The 22,921-nt window shown below is 36.2% G+C and overlaps 2 protein-coding genes across 4 annotated transcripts in view; both read right to left on the reverse strand.

Moving 5' to 3' along the window:
* Positions 1 to 22,921, reverse strand: part of Madm (MLF1-adaptor molecule) — an 800,745-nt gene that overhangs the window by 490,890 nt on the left and 286,934 nt on the right. For 2 of the 3 annotated variants that reach the window (XM_072523210.1, XM_072523212.1), the window contains exon 2: positions 4,365 to 4,589. The exons of the other annotated variant lie outside the window; for it this stretch is intronic. In XM_072523210.1, the coding sequence (XP_072379311.1) occupies positions 4,365 to 4,589 (225 nt within the window). The remainder of the gene's footprint in view (positions 1 to 4,364; positions 4,590 to 22,921) is intronic. 3 annotated transcript variants of the gene reach the window in all.
* On the reverse strand, positions 14,591 to 16,216 carry LOC140433071 (uncharacterized). Its single transcript, XM_072521133.1, has 5 exons — positions 15,666 to 16,216; positions 15,567 to 15,608; positions 15,399 to 15,506; positions 14,882 to 14,968; positions 14,591 to 14,826 (listed from the first exon to the last, which is right to left on the reverse strand). Exons 1-5 carry the CDS (start codon positions 16,036 to 16,038, stop codon positions 14,591 to 14,593), a joined length of 846 nt encoding a protein of 281 aa, XP_072377234.1. The 5' UTR covers positions 16,039 to 16,216.

The following is a 22,921-nucleotide window of genomic DNA, read 5'->3' on the forward strand; positions in this document are numbered from 1 at the left end:
TGGTTTAAGGCTTATTAGTATGGCAGCTTCCAAAGATTTAATTGTGGGAAGTACATGTTTTAATCATAAGAATATCCATAAAGCAACTTGGATATCACCAAATGGACGCACCACAAATCAAATTGACCATGTTATAATTGACAGAAGGCACTTTACAAACCTAATGGACTTAAGAAGTTACAGAGGCGCAAATATTGACACAGACCATTTCATGGTAAGGGCCAAGTTACGACAAAGAATTTCCAATGCCAAGAAAGAAAGGGGCACTAGACAAGTAAAAAATAATTTACATATGCTAAAAAATGAAAACAAAGAGAAACAGTTCCAGTCACATATAAAAGAAACCCTAGAACACACCTGGGCAGTCGACCAATCAAGCACGGAAATGTGGAACAACTGCAAGGAGGCTCTGAAATTAGCAGCCGAAAGCACATTGGGAATATCCCGAACCCAAGAAAGAAACGACTGGTTCGACCAAGACTGCAAAAAAATAACAGATGAGAAGAACGAGGCATTTAGGACCATGCAACAACGAAAAACATCGAAGCTTTCGAGATGTGGTGCTATCGGCGCATTCTCAGAATATCATGGATGGACCGCGTCACTAACACGCAAGTACTCCAAACTTTAGACAAAAGATGCGAAATTCTAAATGAGATAAAAACTAGAAAGATGGAATACTTGGGGCACATTGTGAGAGGTGAAAAGTACGAACTTTTAAGAAATATCATGCAGGGCAAAATTAAGGGCAAAAGAAGTGTGGGAAGAAGAAAAATATCGTGGCTTCGTAATCTACGTGAATGGTTTGGGTGTAGTTCGATTGAACTTTTTAGGCGCGCTGCTAACAAAGTCGCAGTTGCCATGATGATTTCCAATCTCCGCTAGGAGTGGCACGAGAAGAAGAAGAAGAACAACGAAAAACTAGAACAACAATAGATAGATACAAAAACTTAAGGAGAGAGGAAAAACGCATACAGCGAAAAAAGAAACGAGACTCGGAAAATGACATATTAGAACGGCTCGAAAGCCATATGAGTCACGGAGAAACAAGAAAGTTCTATCATCAAATAAATATCATTAGAAAAGAATTCAAACCAAGAATCAACTATTGTATTGATAAGGAAGGTAACTTACTTACCAACAAAGAGGATATCCTTTTACGATGGGTAGAGCACTTTCGAGAGTTGCTGGAAGGGGAACCTACTAACAATATAGAGCTGGAATACCGAAATGAGGAACTCGTGGAACCCCCCTCGGTAGATGAAGTGAAAATATCTATAGAAAAACTAAGGAACCATAGGTCCCCAGGTAGCGATGGCATCCCAGCAGAGTTATTTAAGCACGGTGGAGAGCAGCTCACCAAGGTGATGCGAGAAATTGTTTGTAGAATTTGGTCTGAGGAGCAAATGCCTGAAGAATGGAGCTTAGGCTTAATTTGCCCGTTACACAAAAAGGGAAACCAACTGGAATGCAATAATTACCGCGGAATAACTCTCCTAAATACAGCATACAAGATATTGTCAAATATTTTGCACGAGAGATTAAAGCCTTATACTGAAATGTTTCTAGGAGAATATCAGGCGGGATTCAGGCGTGGACGTTCAACCATTAACCAGATCTTTACACTACGACAGATCCTCGAAAAAGCTCAAGAGTTTAACATAGATATGTATCATATTTTTGTCGATTTTAAAGCGGCATATGACAGTGTCTTAAGACCAAGTCTTTACAACATACAAACTTATATGTTTGATAAAAGTGACAATGGCGAAGATGCTATCAGCAGTAAAAATTCAAAACGACTCGTCAACTCCATTTCAAATACATAGGGGGTTAAGGCAGGGAGATGCGCTGGCGTGTCAGCTTTTTAATGTCGCCTTAGAAAAAATTGTACGAGACGCTAATTTAGATAGCAGGGGAACAATATTTAATAGATCAGTCCAAATTCTAGCATATGCAGACGACGTGGACATTATAACAAGAACTAGGGCGAGAACTGCGGAAATCCTAACCGAGCTAGTAGCAGCAGCAGAACGAATTGGGTTACAGATAAATCAAAATAAAACCAAATTCATGGCGACTAACACAAACACAAGAGCTGGAAATGTTGACACAAATTGAATCATCAATGACCAAAACTTCGAAGCAGTCAAAGAGTTCATATATCTAGGGACATCGGTTAACCCCAATAATAATACATCTGAGGAAATAAAAAGGCGAATAATAATTGCAAACAGATGTTATCATGGTCTATCAAAGTACTTAGCTAACAAACGTCTGTCTCAAAAAAATTCGTATAAGGCTGTATAGAACACTGATAGTCCCCGTTCTCACATATGGATCAGAGGCATGAACGCTAACGAAAACAGATGAATCCGCTATATCCATTTTTGAAAGAAAGGTGCTACGCAAGATATTCGGAGCGGTCTGTGAGAACGGAATATGGAGGCGTAGATATAACTTTGAACTGCAGAATATCTACAAGCATACGTTTGGTGGTAAAGATTTTACCACTATAATTAAGCGAAACCGCCTGCAGTGGGCAGGACGTGTAGCCCGGGCCCCTGAGTCAAACATGATAAAAAAGATTCTAACAGCGCAACCCGTGGGAATGAGAAGACGGGGTAGACCAAAGCTGAGGTGGATGGATGGGGTAACACAAGATGCCGAGAAGATAGGAGTCGGCAACTGGAAAATGCAAGCGAGGGACAAAATAGAATGGTGTAGAAAGCTTGAGAAGGTCGAGGCCCTCTAAGGGCTGTAGCACCAAGACGATGATGATGATGATGATGATAAAAACTTCCCATTTGTAATTTGATACCTAAACAGAGACTGTTTATTTCTTTTCTGGGATGACGTAACCTTTTAACGTAGAATCTTTTAATAACTTTTTGTTGGTTACAAAATAATAGAGGTTAGCTTTGTTTTAAATTTTTCATTTTATTTATTTGTCTGAGCTCGCTTTCTTACGAGGGTAAACTATTATGGAATAATGTTCAATTCATTTTAATTTTAAAGATGATACAAACAGCTTGTATATGAATTTTGAAAGAACCACACCTAACCTCTATCCGACACGAGCAGAAAGGCCTAGATTGTTTGTGTACATAAGTAAATAGTTTGCTTATGTAACATACTCTCAAATTTGTTTCAAATGCTTTACTTTTTGCCGATAGACGAAAAAAGCGAAGTTACTGTTTCTTGGCCTTAATTTGTTAATAACTAATTAGGTATTGTCGCCAAGGTAATCAATCACGACAAAGATTGTTACTTTGGCCGCCTAACCACAGCGCATGTTATTAACTGCGCTGTCATTGGCATCTCGGCGGAAGATTGCTGCAAATACTCAAACACGATGTAGATAAAAGAGCAGCACATCTTCAGATCAGGATCCAGTCGTCTTACACTACTAGCCCCGTTAGACCTTGTTGGCTCGGCACGCTACTTTGAGTTTTATTATTTAACCAATATCCTGCTATCTTCGAAGACGTCGAAACCCAAGAATAGTTATACAATTTAGAACAAATTATCAAGAGTACGAGAACTGGCGTGTCGACTACCTTCCTGGCAGTAGAACACGACTTTCTGAGATAGAAAGACATGGTCTTAGACCTATTTCAAATTGTGTCGAACTGACCACAGCGTTATTTGGGCCTGTCACGGTAAAGAGCGAATAAAAGCCCCGACGGGGACTTGTAATTGCTTTTCCGATCAGGTCGAGCTGCAATAACACTTCGTCTCCAGAAACCTTATGCAAATAGTAATTATAGGAATTACTGTTAGCGAAAGGTAGCAACACGAAGCGACGGGCATGCAGCAGGAAGAGTCGACATTGCCGGCATTATTGTGCCTTTCTCGAGGAGAGGGAACGCGGCTACACGAAGTGAGAAGGCCGACATCTCTGTGGAATTTGAGGTATACACTACGCATCAGAATTCTAACACAAATTAAGTCATTGTAAGAAATATTATCTGTAAGAAAGCTCGAACTGTTAGAGAATTCTGATTGCCGGTGACCGCTCACCTATCACAAAGGCTCGGCGGAGCTTCTCGCCTGTAGAGGCCGGTATCCAAATTTAACTCCTTGAAACGAAGATGGACTCTCGAAACTTGAGATCCTCTTCGAGAGCGGCTGTCGTAGATCGTCCAGAAACCCCTGAATACCAGGAGGACACTACGGCCGTACGACAGTATCTCCAAAAACTCGACTGCAGGAATATATGTTCTTGTCATAGAGCTCCATACTATTCAAAACAACTGCCTGGAGGGGGCTATGTCACAAACAGGGTACGTCTTTTGGTACTGAATATGAAATCTGAACTAAATATGAAATATGTCGATGGAATATCGAAATAGAAAACGTACCCGAGGCTTGTCGTTATGAGTGTCAGTCCAATATCTGTGGAATTTGACAATGTTGGGATGCTCCAGTTGTGTGAGATTTTCAAAAATGAGTTGTATTTTTTCCTCTTGAGATTTGAAATTCTTCCTCTCCGAAAACTGCACTTCGTTCCATACGACTTCTACACCTTCTTCAGTATCCATAGCTAAGTAGGCACAGTCGATACCAGGAACATCTCTTTGTTCAACCTAAAAATATACAAATATAAATATTAAATAAATATACTTATTCCAATGTAATAATTTAAACAGTTTAATTGAACGTTTGAACATATTACATTATACGTATACAATTAGAAAACATCATTAATGTTGAACTTAGTATTCGTTTAATTGTTAATTTTTATTTAATTCTAATAAAGAAAACTATATTGCAATAAACATTGTATGGCTATGTTCTGCACTGTAGTTTTTCCTACCTAAATATGATGTTTTTTAAGGAATCGTTTCAGGGGCTTATGCTTTATATTCCGGTAGACATGTCTATATATGAACGTAAGTCATTTTATAGAGTGTACTTTGCCATATTATTCTTCACTTGGTAAAAAGTTAATGACTTTTATATTATCGCGTTAGGTTAGAATTTAGCTCTGGCAGAGTATGGCAAGGAAATTCACCTCAAATGAGCAGTGAAATGAATTCGACTTAGTACCAACTACTTCACTTAAATCATTCACTGCTCAAATCGTATTTGGTAATGTTCTTTTTTTAATCTTGTACGTACAATTTATATTTATAAGCAAGCAATTTGATTAAACTCAGTCAGAAAGACTTGCACATCCTTTCGAATGACATTCGGGTGTTACAATTCATTTGAGCAAGGTGTATTGATTCGTGTTATCAGGAACCACTCCAGACCATCCACCGTTCTACTGTGCCCCAATACTCCAGACCATCCCTTTCCCCCCTATAGCAGTCTGATGCGCGATAGGGGCTTACTATCAGCCAAATGCTTTTCGTGTGGAAGTCCTGGGTACAAGAACTCCAACACGATATCCTAACCCGATCAACGCTAGTGTGAGGCGGTCTTTTCCTGCTTTCTCTAGTGACGTATCATCAAATTGAAATTGCTTTCTCGGTCCTCGAGTCTCCGCTCCGGGCTGCGCCCAGTTCGGCTATCGGTGCCCGAGGATGTGGGCTCTTCGTGCCCAGGTTTTGGGGTTTTGTTAATTTGCTGCACCTGTGCACTGTTTGTCATTAAATTCAGCTGTTATAGTATGCTTAGTATTACTATTTCTACAATCTTGCTGACTGTTGGTGTAGTACGGTTGGAGCATGCTCCGAGGTATTAGGTGTCTCTGGATGCATCTCGACCGCCCCTCGTGAGAGGGAGGGAAGGTTCTTCGCCTCCATCCTCATCCTCGTGGATATATTTGTGGGTTTTCGTTCTATACTCAGCGAGAACCTCACCGGTGGCTCTGTAATCACCAAAAGCAATGCAAAATACTTTATCAGTTCGAGTGTTCTTACGTGACAATGAATTTTCTCTTACACGTATTATGTTTGGTATTCTGATCACGGTCTACGTCTTGGATCTCCCAAAGATGCCGGCCCTTCACGCTTCAACGTGTAGTCGACTACACACAACCTTATGTCCCGTAAGGACTTTGATTGTTTCTGTCGAAAGGTTTCTAGCGACAAAGTGCTACCTCAGCTCGGCGGCCGGGTAAGGAGTAATTCTAAGTCCACCTGTGGCTTTTATTTACTCCTAAACGTTGGTGGTCCAGTTGAACGCTGTGCCAGTTCGGCACGATCAGAAATAGCTTTAAGACACACTGTCTTTCCCAATCTCGAGGATCCATACCTATCCGGGCAGGGATGAGCTGTGCGATGAGAGAGCTGTTAGTTGCTTCCGTGAGGTTATTGATATTACTATTCAAAATAATATAATATAATTTGGTGAAAACCATGTAAAATAAATCAAACAGAGACTGTAAATGTTTTGAAAATGATAAACGGAATGGGAATTAGGTTTTGGCGGTCAGACTATTTGGACGTGTGTAGTGTCGCTCCGAAATTAAATTCCAATGTTGGGTGGTTTCGAGTGTAATCTGCATGCAAATTAGTGTAAAGTGTATTTAAAAAGGACCTTTATGTAAGTAAATAATCAGTTATCTGATTTTGAACTGTATTAAATTAATAGTTAGTTTTAATTGCCCTACGGATAAAAGTGAAACTTCTGAGTGGTCGAAACGAGTTGAGCTTTTTGCGCTGGACGGGTGATTAAGAACGATAAACAATAATAATTATCAACAAAAACAATAGGTCTGTTATTCAGGTTTCGGTAAAACTATACAGAATTATAAAGGCTGAATTTATTTGCTGTTTTGATATTGATTGTATTTTTGTATTTACAAGTGGTAGAAGTCGAAACTGGTTAGGATCGAGAATAATTGCTAAAATTTAACTGTAGAGGTAGGCGCGGCGCTTGTCGAGATCCGTAACCGTTACTTATAATATTTATATTTATAAATACTTTAATTATTTGAATAAGAAGAAAGATGGCGGATGGTAAGGTTGATGAAGATGGTAAAAGAAAAAGAAAAGAGGAGATAGTCATATTTAGCAGGAGCAGAAAAGTGAGCCGAACGACAGACAGGTCGAAACCAACAACGAATGAAACCAGCAGCCAGAACGAAATGATGGAACTAATGAGAGAAATAGCAAGCGATAATAAAAAGAAAAACAGGGATCTGGAAGAGATAAAAAATACAATGGGTAATATGATTGAGGAACTAAAAGAAATTAGGAAGGAAAATAGTGAATACAAATTGCAAATGGAAGAAATAATAAGAGAAAATGAAAATCTAAAGAAAGAAATGACAACGATGAAACAAAGAATAGATAAAATAGAAATAGCCTTGGAAGCATGTCAGAAAGAAAAGAAGAAAAATAACCTAATAATGAGAGGCTTACCAATAGACACAATAGAAGTAGAGCAACTGGAGAACTTCATAGAAACAAAAATGGGAGTAAAATCAGAAATAAATAGGGTACAAAAGATAAATGAAACAATGTGTGTTATCGAATGTAAAAAATTCGAAGATAAAATGAAAATACTGAAAGCCAAGGGTCAACTAATAAACTATAAGCAACATAGAGTATATATAGAATGTGACCTAACATTAAAAGAGATAGAGATACAAAGAAATCTTAGGAAGATAGCAGCAGATGAAAAGACTAATGGGAAAAGGACAAAAATTGGATATGGTTTCATAATTATAGAAGGCATTAAGTGGAAATGGAATCAAAAAACAAGCCGGATAGAAAAAATAACATACAATACAGAACCAACTGGTTCAAAAAACTAGCTGAAGAAAACACAATGACGGACCGAGAAACAAAACAGGCACAGAACAGGGACATGAGCAGATCTACAGATAATAACACAAAAGGAAGTAAAAACAAATTGAAGTACAACTTAAACACAGAAAAGAACAAAACAATTTGGAAAATGGCATCATGGAATGTGAGAGGTATAAATGGGAAGGAAATAGAACTGAGGGAAGAAATTAGAGATAAGAACATTGAAATAGTAGCTATAACAGAGACAAAGAAAAAAATAAAAGGATCAATAATATTAGAAAACGGAATGTTACTAATATACAGTGGAGTGGAAGAAACGAAGAGAGCTCAGGCAGGAGTAGCGTGCATGATAAAGAAGGAGAGTATCAACAAAATAAAAAATTGGATATATTACAACGAACGTATACTAAGAGTAAACATAGATATGGAGACAGAAGAAACCAATACAAACCTAATCATATGTTATGGACCAGATGAAGACGCAACAAAAAACGAAAAGAATGAATTCTGGGATAAATTACAAGAAGTGATAAATGATTGTACAGAGAAAATTGTTATCACAGGAGACATGAACAGCAGAGTGGGGAAAGAAAAATGGAACAATGTCATCGGACCTTATGGGGAGGACAAACTAAACAAAAATGAAAAATTACTACTCGAATTCTGTCTAGACAATAACCTGGTGATTATGAACACACACTTCCAACATAAAAGGATACACAAGATCACAAGAGAAGTCAAATCAAGAGACGAACAATCAATTATAGACTATACTATAGTGCAAAAAACAGAGAAGAACTGGATAAGAGACGTAAGGGTAAAAAGGAGTTATGAAATTGGTAGTGACCACTATCTACTAGAAACCACATTCAAAAGCAAAAGAAAAGAAATAAAAAGAAATGAGAACATAAACAGAAAACACAAAGAAATAATAAAAATTTATAAACTAAGGGAAGAAACAACGAGAATAAGATACTCAGAAGGACTAGAGAAAGAGATGGACAATGAACATGAAATAACAGAAACAATAGAAGAAGAATGGGGAAAATTTAAAAATGCGATGATAAAAACAGCTAAATCAATATGTGGAACCACAAGAAATAACAACAGAGGGAAACGAACATCTTGGTGGAACGATGAAGTGAAAAGAGAAATAAAAGAAAAGAAGAAATTATGGAAAGAATATATCCAAGACAAAACACAACAAAAATATGAAAATTATAAGAGACAAAGAACAAAAGTTAAAGAGATAGTTAAGAGAGAGAAAAAGAAAAGTTGGGAAAAATTCGGGGAAAAAATGGAAGAAAACAGCAAAGAAAACGTAAAATTATTTTACAGGACCCTGAAAAACCTAAGAAGCAACAAAGAAACGAAACTGAAACAAATAATGAACAAGGAAGGAACAATAATAAACGACGATAAGACAATAATGGAAAGATGGAGGGAACATTTTCAGCTGATACTGAATTGAAATCAAGCGAATACAATGGAGAAGGAAAGCCACAACAGGAGAGTATCCATGAGAAACACAGAAAATCCAGAAACTATAGAAAAAGAAGCACTGGAAGAAGCAATAAGAAAGATAAAGATTGGAAAAGCACCAGGAAGCGATGAAGTAGCACCAGAAATGATGAAATATATAGAAGTAAAAGCAAAAGAAAAATTGTTATACATATATAACCTAATATGGAAGAGAAAAGTAATACCCAGAGAATGGACAAATGCAGTAATTATACCTATATACAAGAAAGGAAACACAAGAGACTGTAGGAACTATAGAGGTATATCACTACTATGTGTAGCAGCAAAAGTATACGAAACCATAATAGAAAGGAAAATTAGAAAAGAAATAGAACATAAATTAGAGGATATACAAAGTGGATTCAGGAAAGGACACAACACACAAGACCATATATTCACCATGCAACAAGTAATAGAAAAAGCCTTAAAGAAAAATAAAGAAATACATCTGAGCTTTATAGACATGGAAAAAGCATTCGACTCAGTCAAAAGAAAAGATATATGGGAAAGCCTAAAGAAGAAACAAGTAAGTGAAGAACTGATAGAAGCAACAAAGAGTATATACATGAAAACAACAAATACAGTAAGAATGTTAAATATACAGTCAGAACCATTTGAAACAACCCAAGGAGTTAGACAAGGGGGAAGTCTCAGCCCAGTACTATTCATAAATGTAATAGATGAGATAGTGAAAGAATGTAAGAAAACATTCAAGAAATACTGCATCGGTTAAAACAAAATGCAAATGATAAATGCTGAGATGTGTATATTTGCAGACGACATAGTATTAATTGCGGAAACTGCAGAAAAACTGAAATACAACTTAGAGAAATGGAACCTAGAAGCAAACAAATACAACTTAAACGTAAACAAAGAGAAGACTCAAATAATGAAAATATCAAGGAAACAAGGGACGGAAGATCAAATAGAAGTAATGATAGACCAACAAAAAATAATACAGACAAATTCATACAAATACTTAGGAACAGTAATCAACAACAAAGGAGACATCGAGGATGATCTTAACAACAGAATGGAAAACACAGGAAAACTATTCCAAGCACTAAATAGAGGATTCCTTAATAACAAAGAAATATCAACAAAGACCAAGATGACAATATACAAAACAATATATAGACCTACAGTGACATATGGAGCAGAAAATTGGATATTAAACAAAAGACATCAGAGCAGAATTCAGGCAGCAGAGATGAAATACCTCAGAAGAACGATAGGAGTAAAAAGAACTGATAGAATCAGAAATGAAGAAATAAGAGAAATACTCAAAATCAAACCGATACTCGAGTCAATCAAAGAGAAAAAATTGGCATGGTTCGGACATCTAACCCGGATGGACAATAATAGACAAGTAAAAAGAGTGTGGGACGCCAAAACAATAGGGAAGAACAGAAGAGGAAGACCCATTAAAGAATGGAACAGTGACATCTCGCAGATACTGCAGAGTAAAGGTAAGACTTGGCAGGAAGCAACACAGATGGCATCCAATAGGAAGGAATGGAGAAAGTTCGTTAAGAGCTAGGACACCTCAGAAGACTGTCAAATATTGTAATTTAGTGAATTGTATTGTAAACGGCCCAACACCGAAAGGTACAAATGGGTTCTACTGATTAAGTAAAGTAAAGTAAAGTAAAGTAAAAGGAATGGACTGACGTTGTTTTTATCCAGTTTTAGTGTACACAACCAGTTTTTATGCAAAATACAGCCTCGTGGAGTTGTTATCCGGCAAATATGGCGTCGTATTTTTAGGAATAAAGTTGTTTTTTTCTTTATAGCTTTGCTGGTAGCTGGTAATAATTATTCATCCGTATTTGAAGGACCATGAAAGAGCTTGTGGTGAAAGATTTGTGGAACTTCCACAAGTGCTCCTGAAGATGAGTTGAATAACTCGAAACACGTGTAGAGCAATGGTGGAGTTCTGATTGAAATGAAATGCAATCTTTTACTTTCATTTAAACGTCTTTCTCTACGTAAAGAGCGAAAAAGATAGTAATTTTCAAAGGTGAATCGTAGATGCATATTGAAGTAAAAAGATACTTCTAGCGTCGTTAAAAAGTCTCTAGTAAGAGGCTTTGAATTTGCGGTTCGCCTAATTTACTATCAGAGAGAGGTCTCTGGACTTCTTGTTACTTCGTATATATATATATATATATATATATATATATATATATATATATATATATATATATATATATATATATATATGTCAGCATCCGAAACAAACTTTAAAAACTCTTAATTCAGTACATAATACTGCTATCCGCCTCTGTTTAGGAGCTTTCCGTAGTAGTCCAGCTGAGAGCCTCTAGCGTGAAGCCAACGCACCCCTTCTTTAGCTTAGGCGCCAATATCTCTTCCTTTCTTATGCTGCCTGTACTTCAACTAACCTTTCTAATCCAGTACAGACAATGCTGACATTACCCAACTCACAACTTACAAGTACTCACCCTCCTGCTTCACGCATACATACTATCCCCCTCCTACTTCCAACTTTAATACCACATATAAAATTATCGCTAACTAACCCTCTCCCGATCCCGCAGAATTCTCCTTGGACCAAAACTTTACCGAAATTTAATGTGTCACTTACAAAGTTGAGTAAGGCTGAAACCAGCCGAGATTTGATTAGGAAATCCTTACTAGAAATTCTTAATTTTAAGAAATTCGATCGGGTCCTCTACACTGACGCATCAAAGAGCGAAATGGGGGTTGGTTGTGCGGTTACTATTAGGGATAGATCATGTAAAATATCTGCCACATGCAGCGTTCACACTGGTGAACTGTATGCTATTTACCAAGCCTTCAAACTCTGCACAGCACCCAATCAACATATTTCCATCTGTACAGATTCCCTCGCCTCTATCCAGTCCATCAATAATCTATTCACTAATCACCATCTTGTAGAAAAAATCCATGACACTTACCGAAACCTTATCATCCACGACATCCATATCACTATCATATGGATTCCCTCCCACATCGGGATTACGGGTAACGACAACGCCGATCGCTTTGCCAAAACAGATGCTGTATCCAATTGTACACTACGTAATATACAAATCGCCAGTGACCTAAAAACTAGTATAAAGAAACTCGTATGAAATTACTGGCAGAATCATTGGAGCCAATCCACTACACTTTTACATCAAATAGATCAGACGATTGAGCGGTTCGTTATCCCTGGTTTACCTAGAAATGAGATGGTTGTCGCTAGAAGATTGCGTATCGGTCACACCAGATTTACACATGGCCACCTAATTGATTCTTCACCTAAACCAATCTGTCACTATTGCCAATCTCCACTAAGGGCGAGTTGTATAAAGAGTGATTAACGTTAAGCATGCGGATTAAATCGAGTTTACGTTCGATTTGTGTTGTATAAAACTTTAAACCCTACATTTGGCCAGCTTAACTGTAAACCAGCTTTAGCGACGGTTTAACTTTTAAGCACGCGCTTAAAAATTTGTGTTTATTCTGTCAACTTCAACTAATGTCAACCTAAAAATTTTAATATTTGTTGTGTGACCGTTTTATGTTAAAAAAATCTTTTAAAAGCCATGAATGCTAATCAATTGTTGGATGTTATTAACGATATGACCGATGATGAAGATTTTGCAGAATTGGTGGTTCTTGTAAATCGGGCTCCTCGACATTTTAGAGCTCGAGTTGACCATTTCCAGAAGTGGACTGACGAAGAATTTCGAAATCGTTTTAGAATGTCAAAACCTGTAGTGCGCTATGTTTTGAATAAAATTGCTCACTCAATTACTTCAAGAACATTTAGGTTGGTATAGGTATTTTAGTACGTCTGATTGAAAATTTAATATGTTATTTTTTAGGAATCATGCACTGTCTCCCGCACAAATGCTTTTTGCTACTCTCAGATTTTTGGCCACAGGTTCAATGTTGTACGTGATTGGAGACCTAAATGGTATAGATAAAGCAACTAGCAGTCGTGTTATAACAAGAGTAATACATGCCATAGCTGCACTAAAAAATGAATTCATACAAATGCCACAAACCAATGAAGAAATTGATAGTGTTCGTCAAGGCTTTTATAACATTTGTAGATTTCCAAGATGTGTAGGTGCTTTGGATTGTACTCATATAAAAATAATATCTCCAGGAGGTAATCAACCTGAAATCTACAGAAATAGAAAAGGATTTTTTTCATACAATGTGCAAGCGATTTGTGACTCCAGATTAATTATAATGAACTTAGTCTGCAGATGGCATGGATCTGCACATGACTCTATGATATTCCGTCATTCTCGCTTGCGTGTCAATATGGAAGCAAATGTGTATGGAGCAGAAAGTTTAATAATTGGAGATAGTGGGTACCCACTTACACGCTATTTGATTACCCCTTTAAATAATCCAACAACTAGAGCTGAACAACTTTTTAATGAAGCCCAAATACGTACTCGTAATAGAATTGAAAGATGTTTTGGCATATGGAAACGTCGTTTTCCTATTCTAGCTTTAGGAATAAGGTTAAAACAAGAAAAAGTGGAACCTATTGTAGTTGCAACTGCAATTTTGCACAATATTGCAACTTACATGAATGATGAGGTTCCACATGTGAACGAAGAAGAAGTAAATGCTATTCAATTAACAATGCATGTAAATGAATATGCTGCAAGAAGACGTAATCCTAATGGCAATAATACCAGAAATATTTTAATAAATGAATATTTTCAAGCCCTTATACATAATTAAATATATAAGTTCTATGTAAATATTTTCTGTTTGTTATATTTGTCCAATATCTTAATAAAAGTGTATACAGTTAGATGATATTTTTTGTTGTTATATACTTAGTTCAAAGGTAAAAACAAGTAAGTTTATGTTAGTGTAATGGTTTTAGTAGTAATGGTAGCACATAAAAACATTTACATAAACAGAAAATTATCGTTATTGTAAAAATTATAAATTATGAACCGGTACAGTACAGTGACCAGGTAAATTTTTGTGTTTATCATAGTAAAGTAAATCTATGTTAGGCTAAGGGCTTTCGGTTATAAAGCCAACTTCAGAGCTAATTTTATTGCTCTTAAGATGACATTATAGCCGAAAATGCTCAGATAAACTTAGCTTTACATTAATGTGCATTATAAAAACAAAAATTTTGAATGCATACTAGTCTTAACAGTCCTTCATACTATGTGTCTATACTTACATGTGACTATCTTTGATTTTTCTAAGATTAAAAATACCAATATTATTCAAATCACTAAATTTTATTTAATGAATTCCGTAAGTAGTTCTCTGTAGAAGAAATAAAAATTTGTAGAAAAAATATTTATTGATTAATTAGGTAATTAAAACTTATTACATAATTGTTTTTATACATCAGAATTTATTTTCTTCATCCTTGCTTCATGTTCCTTCCGTACAAACTCCATCCTTATTTTGGATTCAACTTCCATTAATTCAAGTTCTTTTTTGTGTTTTTCTTTTAAATGCAACATTTTTAACTCATGTTCTTTCACATGTTGTTCTCTTTGTAGCTCTGTGAGCTGTATTTTTGATTTAGCCCAACTTCCTATTTTGTTCTTTAGTGGTTCATCTTTATGTTGCGCTGTAACAGTTACAATAAATAAAATATTTGAAAAGATTAAACAATACAAAAATACCTTTAGTTTTAGTTGCTTTCAATTCATTGGATACAGGAGTGCGTAAAGTACTAGGTGTGTAAGACTTCCAATTTATATGGTCAGTTTCTGTAAAATAAAATAAAACATATTTAAAGGATCACAACGCAGGACCTTGTAACTAAATTTTTGATAAACTTCATTTTATTACTGTAGTTGTAGAATAACTGCCAACATCTACTGGGCAATGGTTGACACTGACCTTGATTAACAACAAATTACAGAAAACTGTGGCTCGTACACTAAACATGCTTAAATTTTATAAGCAGCACCTTTATATTTTCATAAAAAAATAAATACCGCATATTTTTTAAGCTAACTCTCTTTTAAATATATTTTTTAGTAATATCTCGATAACCACAAATTTCCCACCATATGCAATAAAAATAAAGCATTTTTAATGCTCTACTGTATAATTTTCAAATTATTAGTTACAAAGTCCTGTGGCTGAGTCCTCAAATTGTCTATTTATTATTTATTTATTAATATCAATACATACCTGTAGAACACATATTTTCGTTTGCATTGTTACTACTGTTCTCATCAATTACAGGTTCATCAATGAACTCACAAATAAGATCTTCCTGGATTCCAATCTTGTCTTTTTCTGAAACACATTTTACTTATCACATGATCCATATAATAAAAGCGGTTTTAAATATCTTACCAGTGCAAACTATCATTGGAGTGTCTCTCTCATCTTCTAATGCTAAAAAAATATCAATTATAATAAATAAGTAGTAATAAACAAACCACTTTTTGTTACCTGCACTAGCTTCGGCATCATCGTCATATGAGCTTGTGGTTCCAACGACTTGCGGACCATGAATATATTTTATAGTCTCATCTAATTCCGTTATGATAATATTATTGGGGGGACCACCACCTGTGCCTCGATAGTTTAGCTTTATATCAGCAAATTTTTTTGCAGTTGTGCGCAAATTTTTATATTTGGTTTTGAGCACTTTACTTGAACGGAAGACTCCCCCTATTTGCGAATTAAACTTCTGGGTAATTTTATCCCATGTTTCCTTCCTGATTTCTTCCTTGTTTACCCCTTTCATATGCTCCTTTACTAAAGCTGCCAAGAGCTGAATTTCAGTCTCATTAAAATTCGTTGAACGTTGCCTATTAGCCATATTCAATTAATTTTTACACAACGGTTATTATTTATTGAGTTTAACAAAACAATAATACAAACTTTTTAGTAGGTTATAATCTTCTTCTTTCTTTATTTGGGTTATAATTATCATAGAACACTTGCAATATGACATCTTTTTGACAGATTTAATACCAACCTTTGTGAAATTGACGTAATCGTGCGCTTTCTAAATCATCATAAGGATTAGCATTATACAACACTGTTTGCACGATAAGCTAGTTTAACTTTAAGCCACGGCTTAACTAAGCCAACTTTAAGCCAGCTTTTATACAACTCGCCCTAAGTGTTCTACACATCCTAAAAAAACCTTTTTCCTTGTTGTCAGGACAGATTTTAGTCAGCTGAAATTACAAGTTTTACAAATATTTTTCATGCCTTAAATATTGTACAAGGCCTATTTCAAACTTGATTTTGAAATTGTTACCATTTTTATATGATACCTTTATATACATGCCTTAGTTGAATTTGTATGTTGTTTGTCTTTTAAAATGTATTATTATACATGTATTATTTTTGACTTTTGTACTGGTTTTCACCAATTATTGAAAAAAATTGTATAATTTTGAATAAAAAATACCCTGCCAACGGGTATCTGGAGGCGAGTGAGTACCACCAGAAGTGACCAATCACGACCCAGATTGTTACTCTAGCCGGCCAATCACAAAGAGTTTTATTAACTGCGTTATCATTAACCTCCCGGCGGAAGGTCGCTGCTAAATGGCAAGCAAAATGTGTATAAAAAGGCAGCACATCTTCCGATCGGGAGCTAGTCGTCTTACACCACTAGCCCCTGCTAGACCTTGTTGGCCGAGTGCCTCTTGAAAATTGAACGTTTATTATTATTACCCAAGAGTGAACCCTTGTGAGAAGACTTCGTTTGAAGAAAAGTCCGTATGCTTTCATAGTGAATAAGTACGAAGTCTATTTGACTACGAAGCATTCACAAGAAGGTGTAGGAACCCAAGCGAATGTTGGTCAGTCTTTCGCCGAGGTGAAGAAAAGTTTAATAGTATCACCTCACGAAAGAAACTATCAGCTCAGAGTGAACATTCCCTGCCTGAGTAGGCATCGATCTTTGACATAAGAAAGACAATGTGCCTTATACCCATTTCAGATCGTGCCGAACTGGAACAGTGTTCCCCTGGACCACCGACGGTTAGGAATGAATAAAAGTCCCACGTGAACTTAGAATCGCTCCTCACTCGGTGACCAAACTGAAGTCGCGCTTCGCCGAGAAACCTTCCCGACGGAAATATTCAACATCTTTACAAGACATAAGATTGTTTCCGCGGTAGGTAACATGTGAGGCGTAGCACCAACGTCAGAGTCGTCACTCCGACGTTGTTCCTACATACCTCGTGGGGTGTGTGCTCAACCACACGACGAAACGTGAAGGGCTGGCATCTCTGTGAAATCTAGGGTGTACACCGCAATTAGAATACTCATATTCAATAGATGTAAGAAAATAATACACCGTCAAGTAAGAACCATTGAACTGTTAAAGTATTCTGAATTGTTGGTGGGCCTTTGAGGACTACAGACCACCGGTGAACTTCACGTGAAGTGTGGTACAAGTACACACCATAACCACGAGATCGAGGATGGAGGCGAAGAACCTGCGCTCCGCCTCACAAGCGTCGGCCGAATTACATACAGATACAGAAAATACCTCTGCGGATGCAACGACCGTACGACAAATTCTAAAATCAAGAGGAATAAAGACAATATTTACCCTCCAACAACAACTTTCCTCTCTTGTCCGATCAATCAAAGACAATATTCCAAATGAACAACACGGAGTTTATGAAATTCCTTGTGCAGACTATATAGGCCAAACAAATCGTAGAATCCAAAAAAGGCCAAATTATCTCAATAAAAGAGATGGCAGCATATGACAGCTGTGAGTACAGTGTGTATGTACAGAACCCGGCGACCCCAGTGTTCTCAGAAAATAACACAGAAACAGTAGACACACTTACAGTGGATTTATGTTTTAGATGCTACAGACTCTATCACTGTAGTTTCACACGCCGCTTGTACTGTTAAATATCACAGAATACTAGCGGCGTGTAATAATATTGTTTCTGAACGATACGACATCTAATTTTGATGACTGAACACTTACATATTGATGTGAAAACTGTACAACCAAGTGCTTCCAGCCCATGCATCGATAACAAAAAATCCTTCAAAAAGCCGATAACTTGAAAAAACACATAAACATGTTTACTACTTTGGCGAATTTTCTAGACTGGGATTATGAAAAAATAATGGACCACACAATATTCTTTCAGGAATTGCGGTTTTCGATCTAACCACGAGACTGTAAGAAAACGATAACTAGTAATGTACTACACAAAAACAATTAACTTTATCACCTGAAGTTTTAAATGAAATTAGGAAATAACAATTGCCTAAATATGCATATAATTATTTAGCAATGGTGTCCGCTAGATTGTACCCCTAAAATAATACCAAATAGCCAATAAGGCCAGTCGTTAGATAGACAGATAGTATGTTATTAACCAAAAAATCAACCGAATCGACGGCTTTGACAAAACACAAAAAATATGTGTAATAGAACCACTGAAAGATCAAAAGACTGATATTATCGATCAACAAAACCAATAGTGATCGATAGGGTCTGTGAAAAGCAAACGCAAGGACAATAACAAAACGGCACTAAGCTTGTAATACCCAAACGGCTCAACGTACAACAACGTGCAAGGTATCGATGGAAAGGGGACGTGATAACGAATATGTTAAGATAAAAATAAAACGCAAAGACATTGAAAAAAACGGTACTAAGCTTGTAACGTCCAAACGGCTCAACGTACAACAATCTGCTACTAAATGACATCGGAATTCCATTTTACGTTAGAAGCACAAACTAGAAGAGAAAAGTCACTCTCATTTAAGATTAAATGATACCATTCTTTTGGTGACTTTTCGTAATTCTTTGTCATATCATCTAGTGAAAGAGCATTAATGTCGTCGACACTTAAAAGAGCCAGATAGTCGCTTTTTGACAAAATAGGCATGTTTTAACTGAATGAAGAACAAAGAACTGAACTCTCAAAACTGTCTCACTAGACTAAAAGAGTTCTTACGAAGTCGTTAAATTTATCTACCAGTACAGCTTCCCCACCGTAATTGATTATTTTACGTATGCGTCATTAACACGGTCAAAGCTCAAAGTGTGTCTTAAGATGGTAAATGTATTAGGTTATATGGTCTCTGCGTACTTCTGTCTACGTGTCACAGATGGCTCTTTATGTCTCTGAGTACTTCTGTCTACGTGTCACAGTGTGTGTCTCTGCCCGTCTCTGCGTCGAATGTCGCATGATTCACGTCATTTCACGTGACATTTGAAGTGAAATGACGTGAATCACGCGACATTCGACGCAGAGACGGGCAGACACACAGAGCCATCTGTGACACGTAAACAGAAGTACGCAGAGACCATATAACCTAATACATTTACCATCTTAAGACACACTTTGAGCTTTGACCGTGTTAATGACGCATACGTAAAATAATCAATTACGGTAGGGAAGCTGTACTGGTAGATAAATTTAACGACTTCGTAAGGACTCTTTTAGTCTAGTGAGACAGTTTTGAGAGTTCAGTTCTTTGTTCTTAAGTATTCAGTTAAAACATGCCTATTTTGTCAAAAAGCGAATATCTGGCTCTTTTCAGTGTCGACGACATTAATGCTCTTTTGTCAGATGATATGACAAAGGATTACGAAGAGTCACCAAGAGAATGGTATCATTTAATCTTAAATGAGAGTAACTTTTCTCTTCTAGTTTGTGCTTCTAACGAAAATGGTATTCTATTTGCCGATGTCATTTAGTAGCAGATTGTTGTACGTTGATCCGTTTGGACGTTACAAGCTTAGTACCGTTTTTTTTCAATGTCTTTGCGTTTTATTTTTATCTTAACATATTCGTTACCACCTCCCCTTTCCATCGATACCTTGCACGTTGTTGTACGTTGAGCTGTTTGGGTATTACAAGCTTAGTGCCGTTTTGGCAATGTCTTTGCGTTTTATTTTTATCTTAACATATTCATTACCACCTCCCCTTTCCATCGATACCTTGCACATTGTTGAACGTTGAGCTGTTTGGATGTTTCAAGCTTAGTGCCGTTTTGTTATTGTCCTTGCGTTTGCTTGTCACAGACCCTATCGATCACTATTGGTTTTGTTGATCGGTAATATCAGTCTTTTGATCTTTCAGTGGTTCTACTACACATATTTTTTGTGTTTTGTCAAAGTCGTCGATTCGGTTGATTTTTTGGTCAATAACAATAACATACTATCTATCTATCGAACGACTAGCCTTATTGGCTATTTGGTACTATTTTAGGGGTACAATCTAGCGGACATTATTGTTAAATAATTATATGCATATTTAGGTCACGAAATCAAAGAACATCAGAGCTAATCTTGTAATAGACAATACAACGATTGAGCGTGTGTCCTGTTATAAATATCTAGGTGCTTGGATCACAGACGATACTGATCAAACAAAAGAGATTAGATGTAGAATAGAAATCGCTAGATCAGTCTTTAATAGAATGCACAAACTCTTTTGCAATCGTGATATCAATATAAAGTTACGAATACGAATGCTGCGGTGTTATGTCTTTTCTACCCTGTTGTATGGAGTAGAGGCTTGGACACTAAAACAGTTGACCACAAAAAACATCGAAGCTTTCGAGATGTGGTGCTATAGGCGCATTCTCAGAATATCATGGATGGACCGCGTCACTAACACGCAAGTACTCCAAACTTTAGACAAAAGATGCGAAATTCTAAATGAGATAAAAACTAGAAAGATGGAATACTTGGGGCACATTGTGAGAGGTGAAAAGTACGAACTTTTAAGAAATATCATGCAGGGCAAAATTAAGGGCAAAAGAAGTGTGGGAAGAAGAAAAATATCGTGGCTTCGTAATCTACGTGAATGGTTCGGTTGAACTTTTTAGGCGCGCTGCTAACAAAGTCGCAGTGGCCATGATGATTTCCAATCTCCGCTAGGAGTGGCACGAGAAGAAGATATTTAGGTAATTGTTATTTCCTAATTTCATTTAAAACTTCAGATGATAAAGTTAATTGCTTTTGTGTAGTACATTACTAGTTATCGTTTTCTTACAGTCTCGTGGTTAGATCGAAAACCGCAATTTCTGAAAGAATATTGTGTGGTCCATTATTTGTTCATAATCCCAGTCTAGAAAATTCGCCAAAGTAGTAAACATGTTTATGTGTTTTTTCAAGTTATCGGCTTTTTGAAGGATTTTTTGTTATCGATGCATGGGCTGGAAGCACTTGGTTGTACAGTTTTCACATCAATATGTAAGTGTTTAGTCATCAAAATTAGACGTCGTCTCGTTTAGAAAAAAATATTGTTACACACCGCTAGTATTCTGTGATATTTAACAGTACAAGCGGCGTGTGACACTACAGTGATAGAGTCTGTAGCATCTGCAACGTACATCCACTGTTAGTGTGTCTACTGTTTCTGTGTTATTTTCTGAGAACATTGGGGTCGCTGCGTTCTGTACATAGATAGTATCCAAGCTTCTGCAGCCGTAGTGTGAGTGTTTTCGCAAATAGTTTTTAATCAGACAAGTAATGATTATCATATATAGTTGCTTGTTTTTACATCAAAAGCCTGCTGTATTCTGTTTTTTAAGGTCTGTGTTTTTCGTTATATATTTGCTTATTTCTTTTGCAGGTATTTATTTGTGACTGTAATTTACATAGTTTTATTATATTTCAGCATTTTTTTTCACGTTATATTTTGCTTCTTTTCTTTGCAGGTATTTATTTTTGACAATAATTTACATGTAGTTTTTATTATTATTTTTAGCATATTACCCCTGTATATTTGTTTATTTCTTTGCAGTTCTTTATTTGCGACAGCAGTTTACATGAGTTTATTGTATTTGAGCATATTTCACAGATTTTCGTTCGGGTGTCTCGTTTTTTCTAGCTTTCGTCTAGCTCTATTCTACTATTTTGGCACTGTTTTTACCTTTACCTTTAGCAGTATTTTGATATATTTCTGTATTTTCACTGCATTTCGACGACTTATGCACTAATTTCTTTTGCCGTCCGATGGTGACTAGTAAGTTTTGTTTATGCATAACACCTCTTGTCCTTTTTTGATGTTTTTTATTGCTACGATTACATGTTAAATGCTAGATTGCTTTTTCCATTTTTTAACATTTTGTACGTATGTTTTTTATGTTTTTAATATATTTTTCACGGCATTTCGTCGACTTTATGCATTATTTCTTTTTACGGCTGCTAGGAATAATGATTTTAATGTTTTATTTTATTGTTATTGTGTTTAGGCGGCTTTGCCCTTTGCTTTTTTTCGTGAGACGGTGTATTTGCCGTGAGGTTGTAACCCTTCTTGTTTTCACCTCTTCTGTTTTAAGATATGTTTGTTCGTTATGTAGTTTTTTCTGCTTATTTCTTAGTAGGTATTTATTTTTTAACTTTAGTTTGCATAGTTTTATTGTATTTCAACATATTTCACAGAAGTTCCGTCTTTTTGTCAGTTTTTCCAAGGATTACGTCTATCAGATATGTACTCAGCTATTTGTAAACGTTTTTTGATGTTCTTTGCTATTTGTCGCTAATTTTCTGTCTCATGTCTCGTTTTTAGCATAACTCAGTATGTTTTATTGTAATAACTGTATTTTATTACCTTTCCGCCGGATAGGTCTTTATTACTGTTTTGTATGTTTCCTCTTATAATTTTATCTTTTAACAGATTCGTTCTCACCTCCCCTTTCCATCGATACCTTGCACGTTGTCGTACGTTAAGTTGTTTAGACGTTTCAAG

Source organism: Diabrotica undecimpunctata, chromosome 2 (genome assembly GCF_040954645.1).
Source record: "Diabrotica undecimpunctata isolate CICGRU chromosome 2, icDiaUnde3, whole genome shotgun sequence".
NCBI classification, from domain to species: domain Eukaryota; kingdom Metazoa; phylum Arthropoda; class Insecta; order Coleoptera; family Chrysomelidae; genus Diabrotica; species Diabrotica undecimpunctata.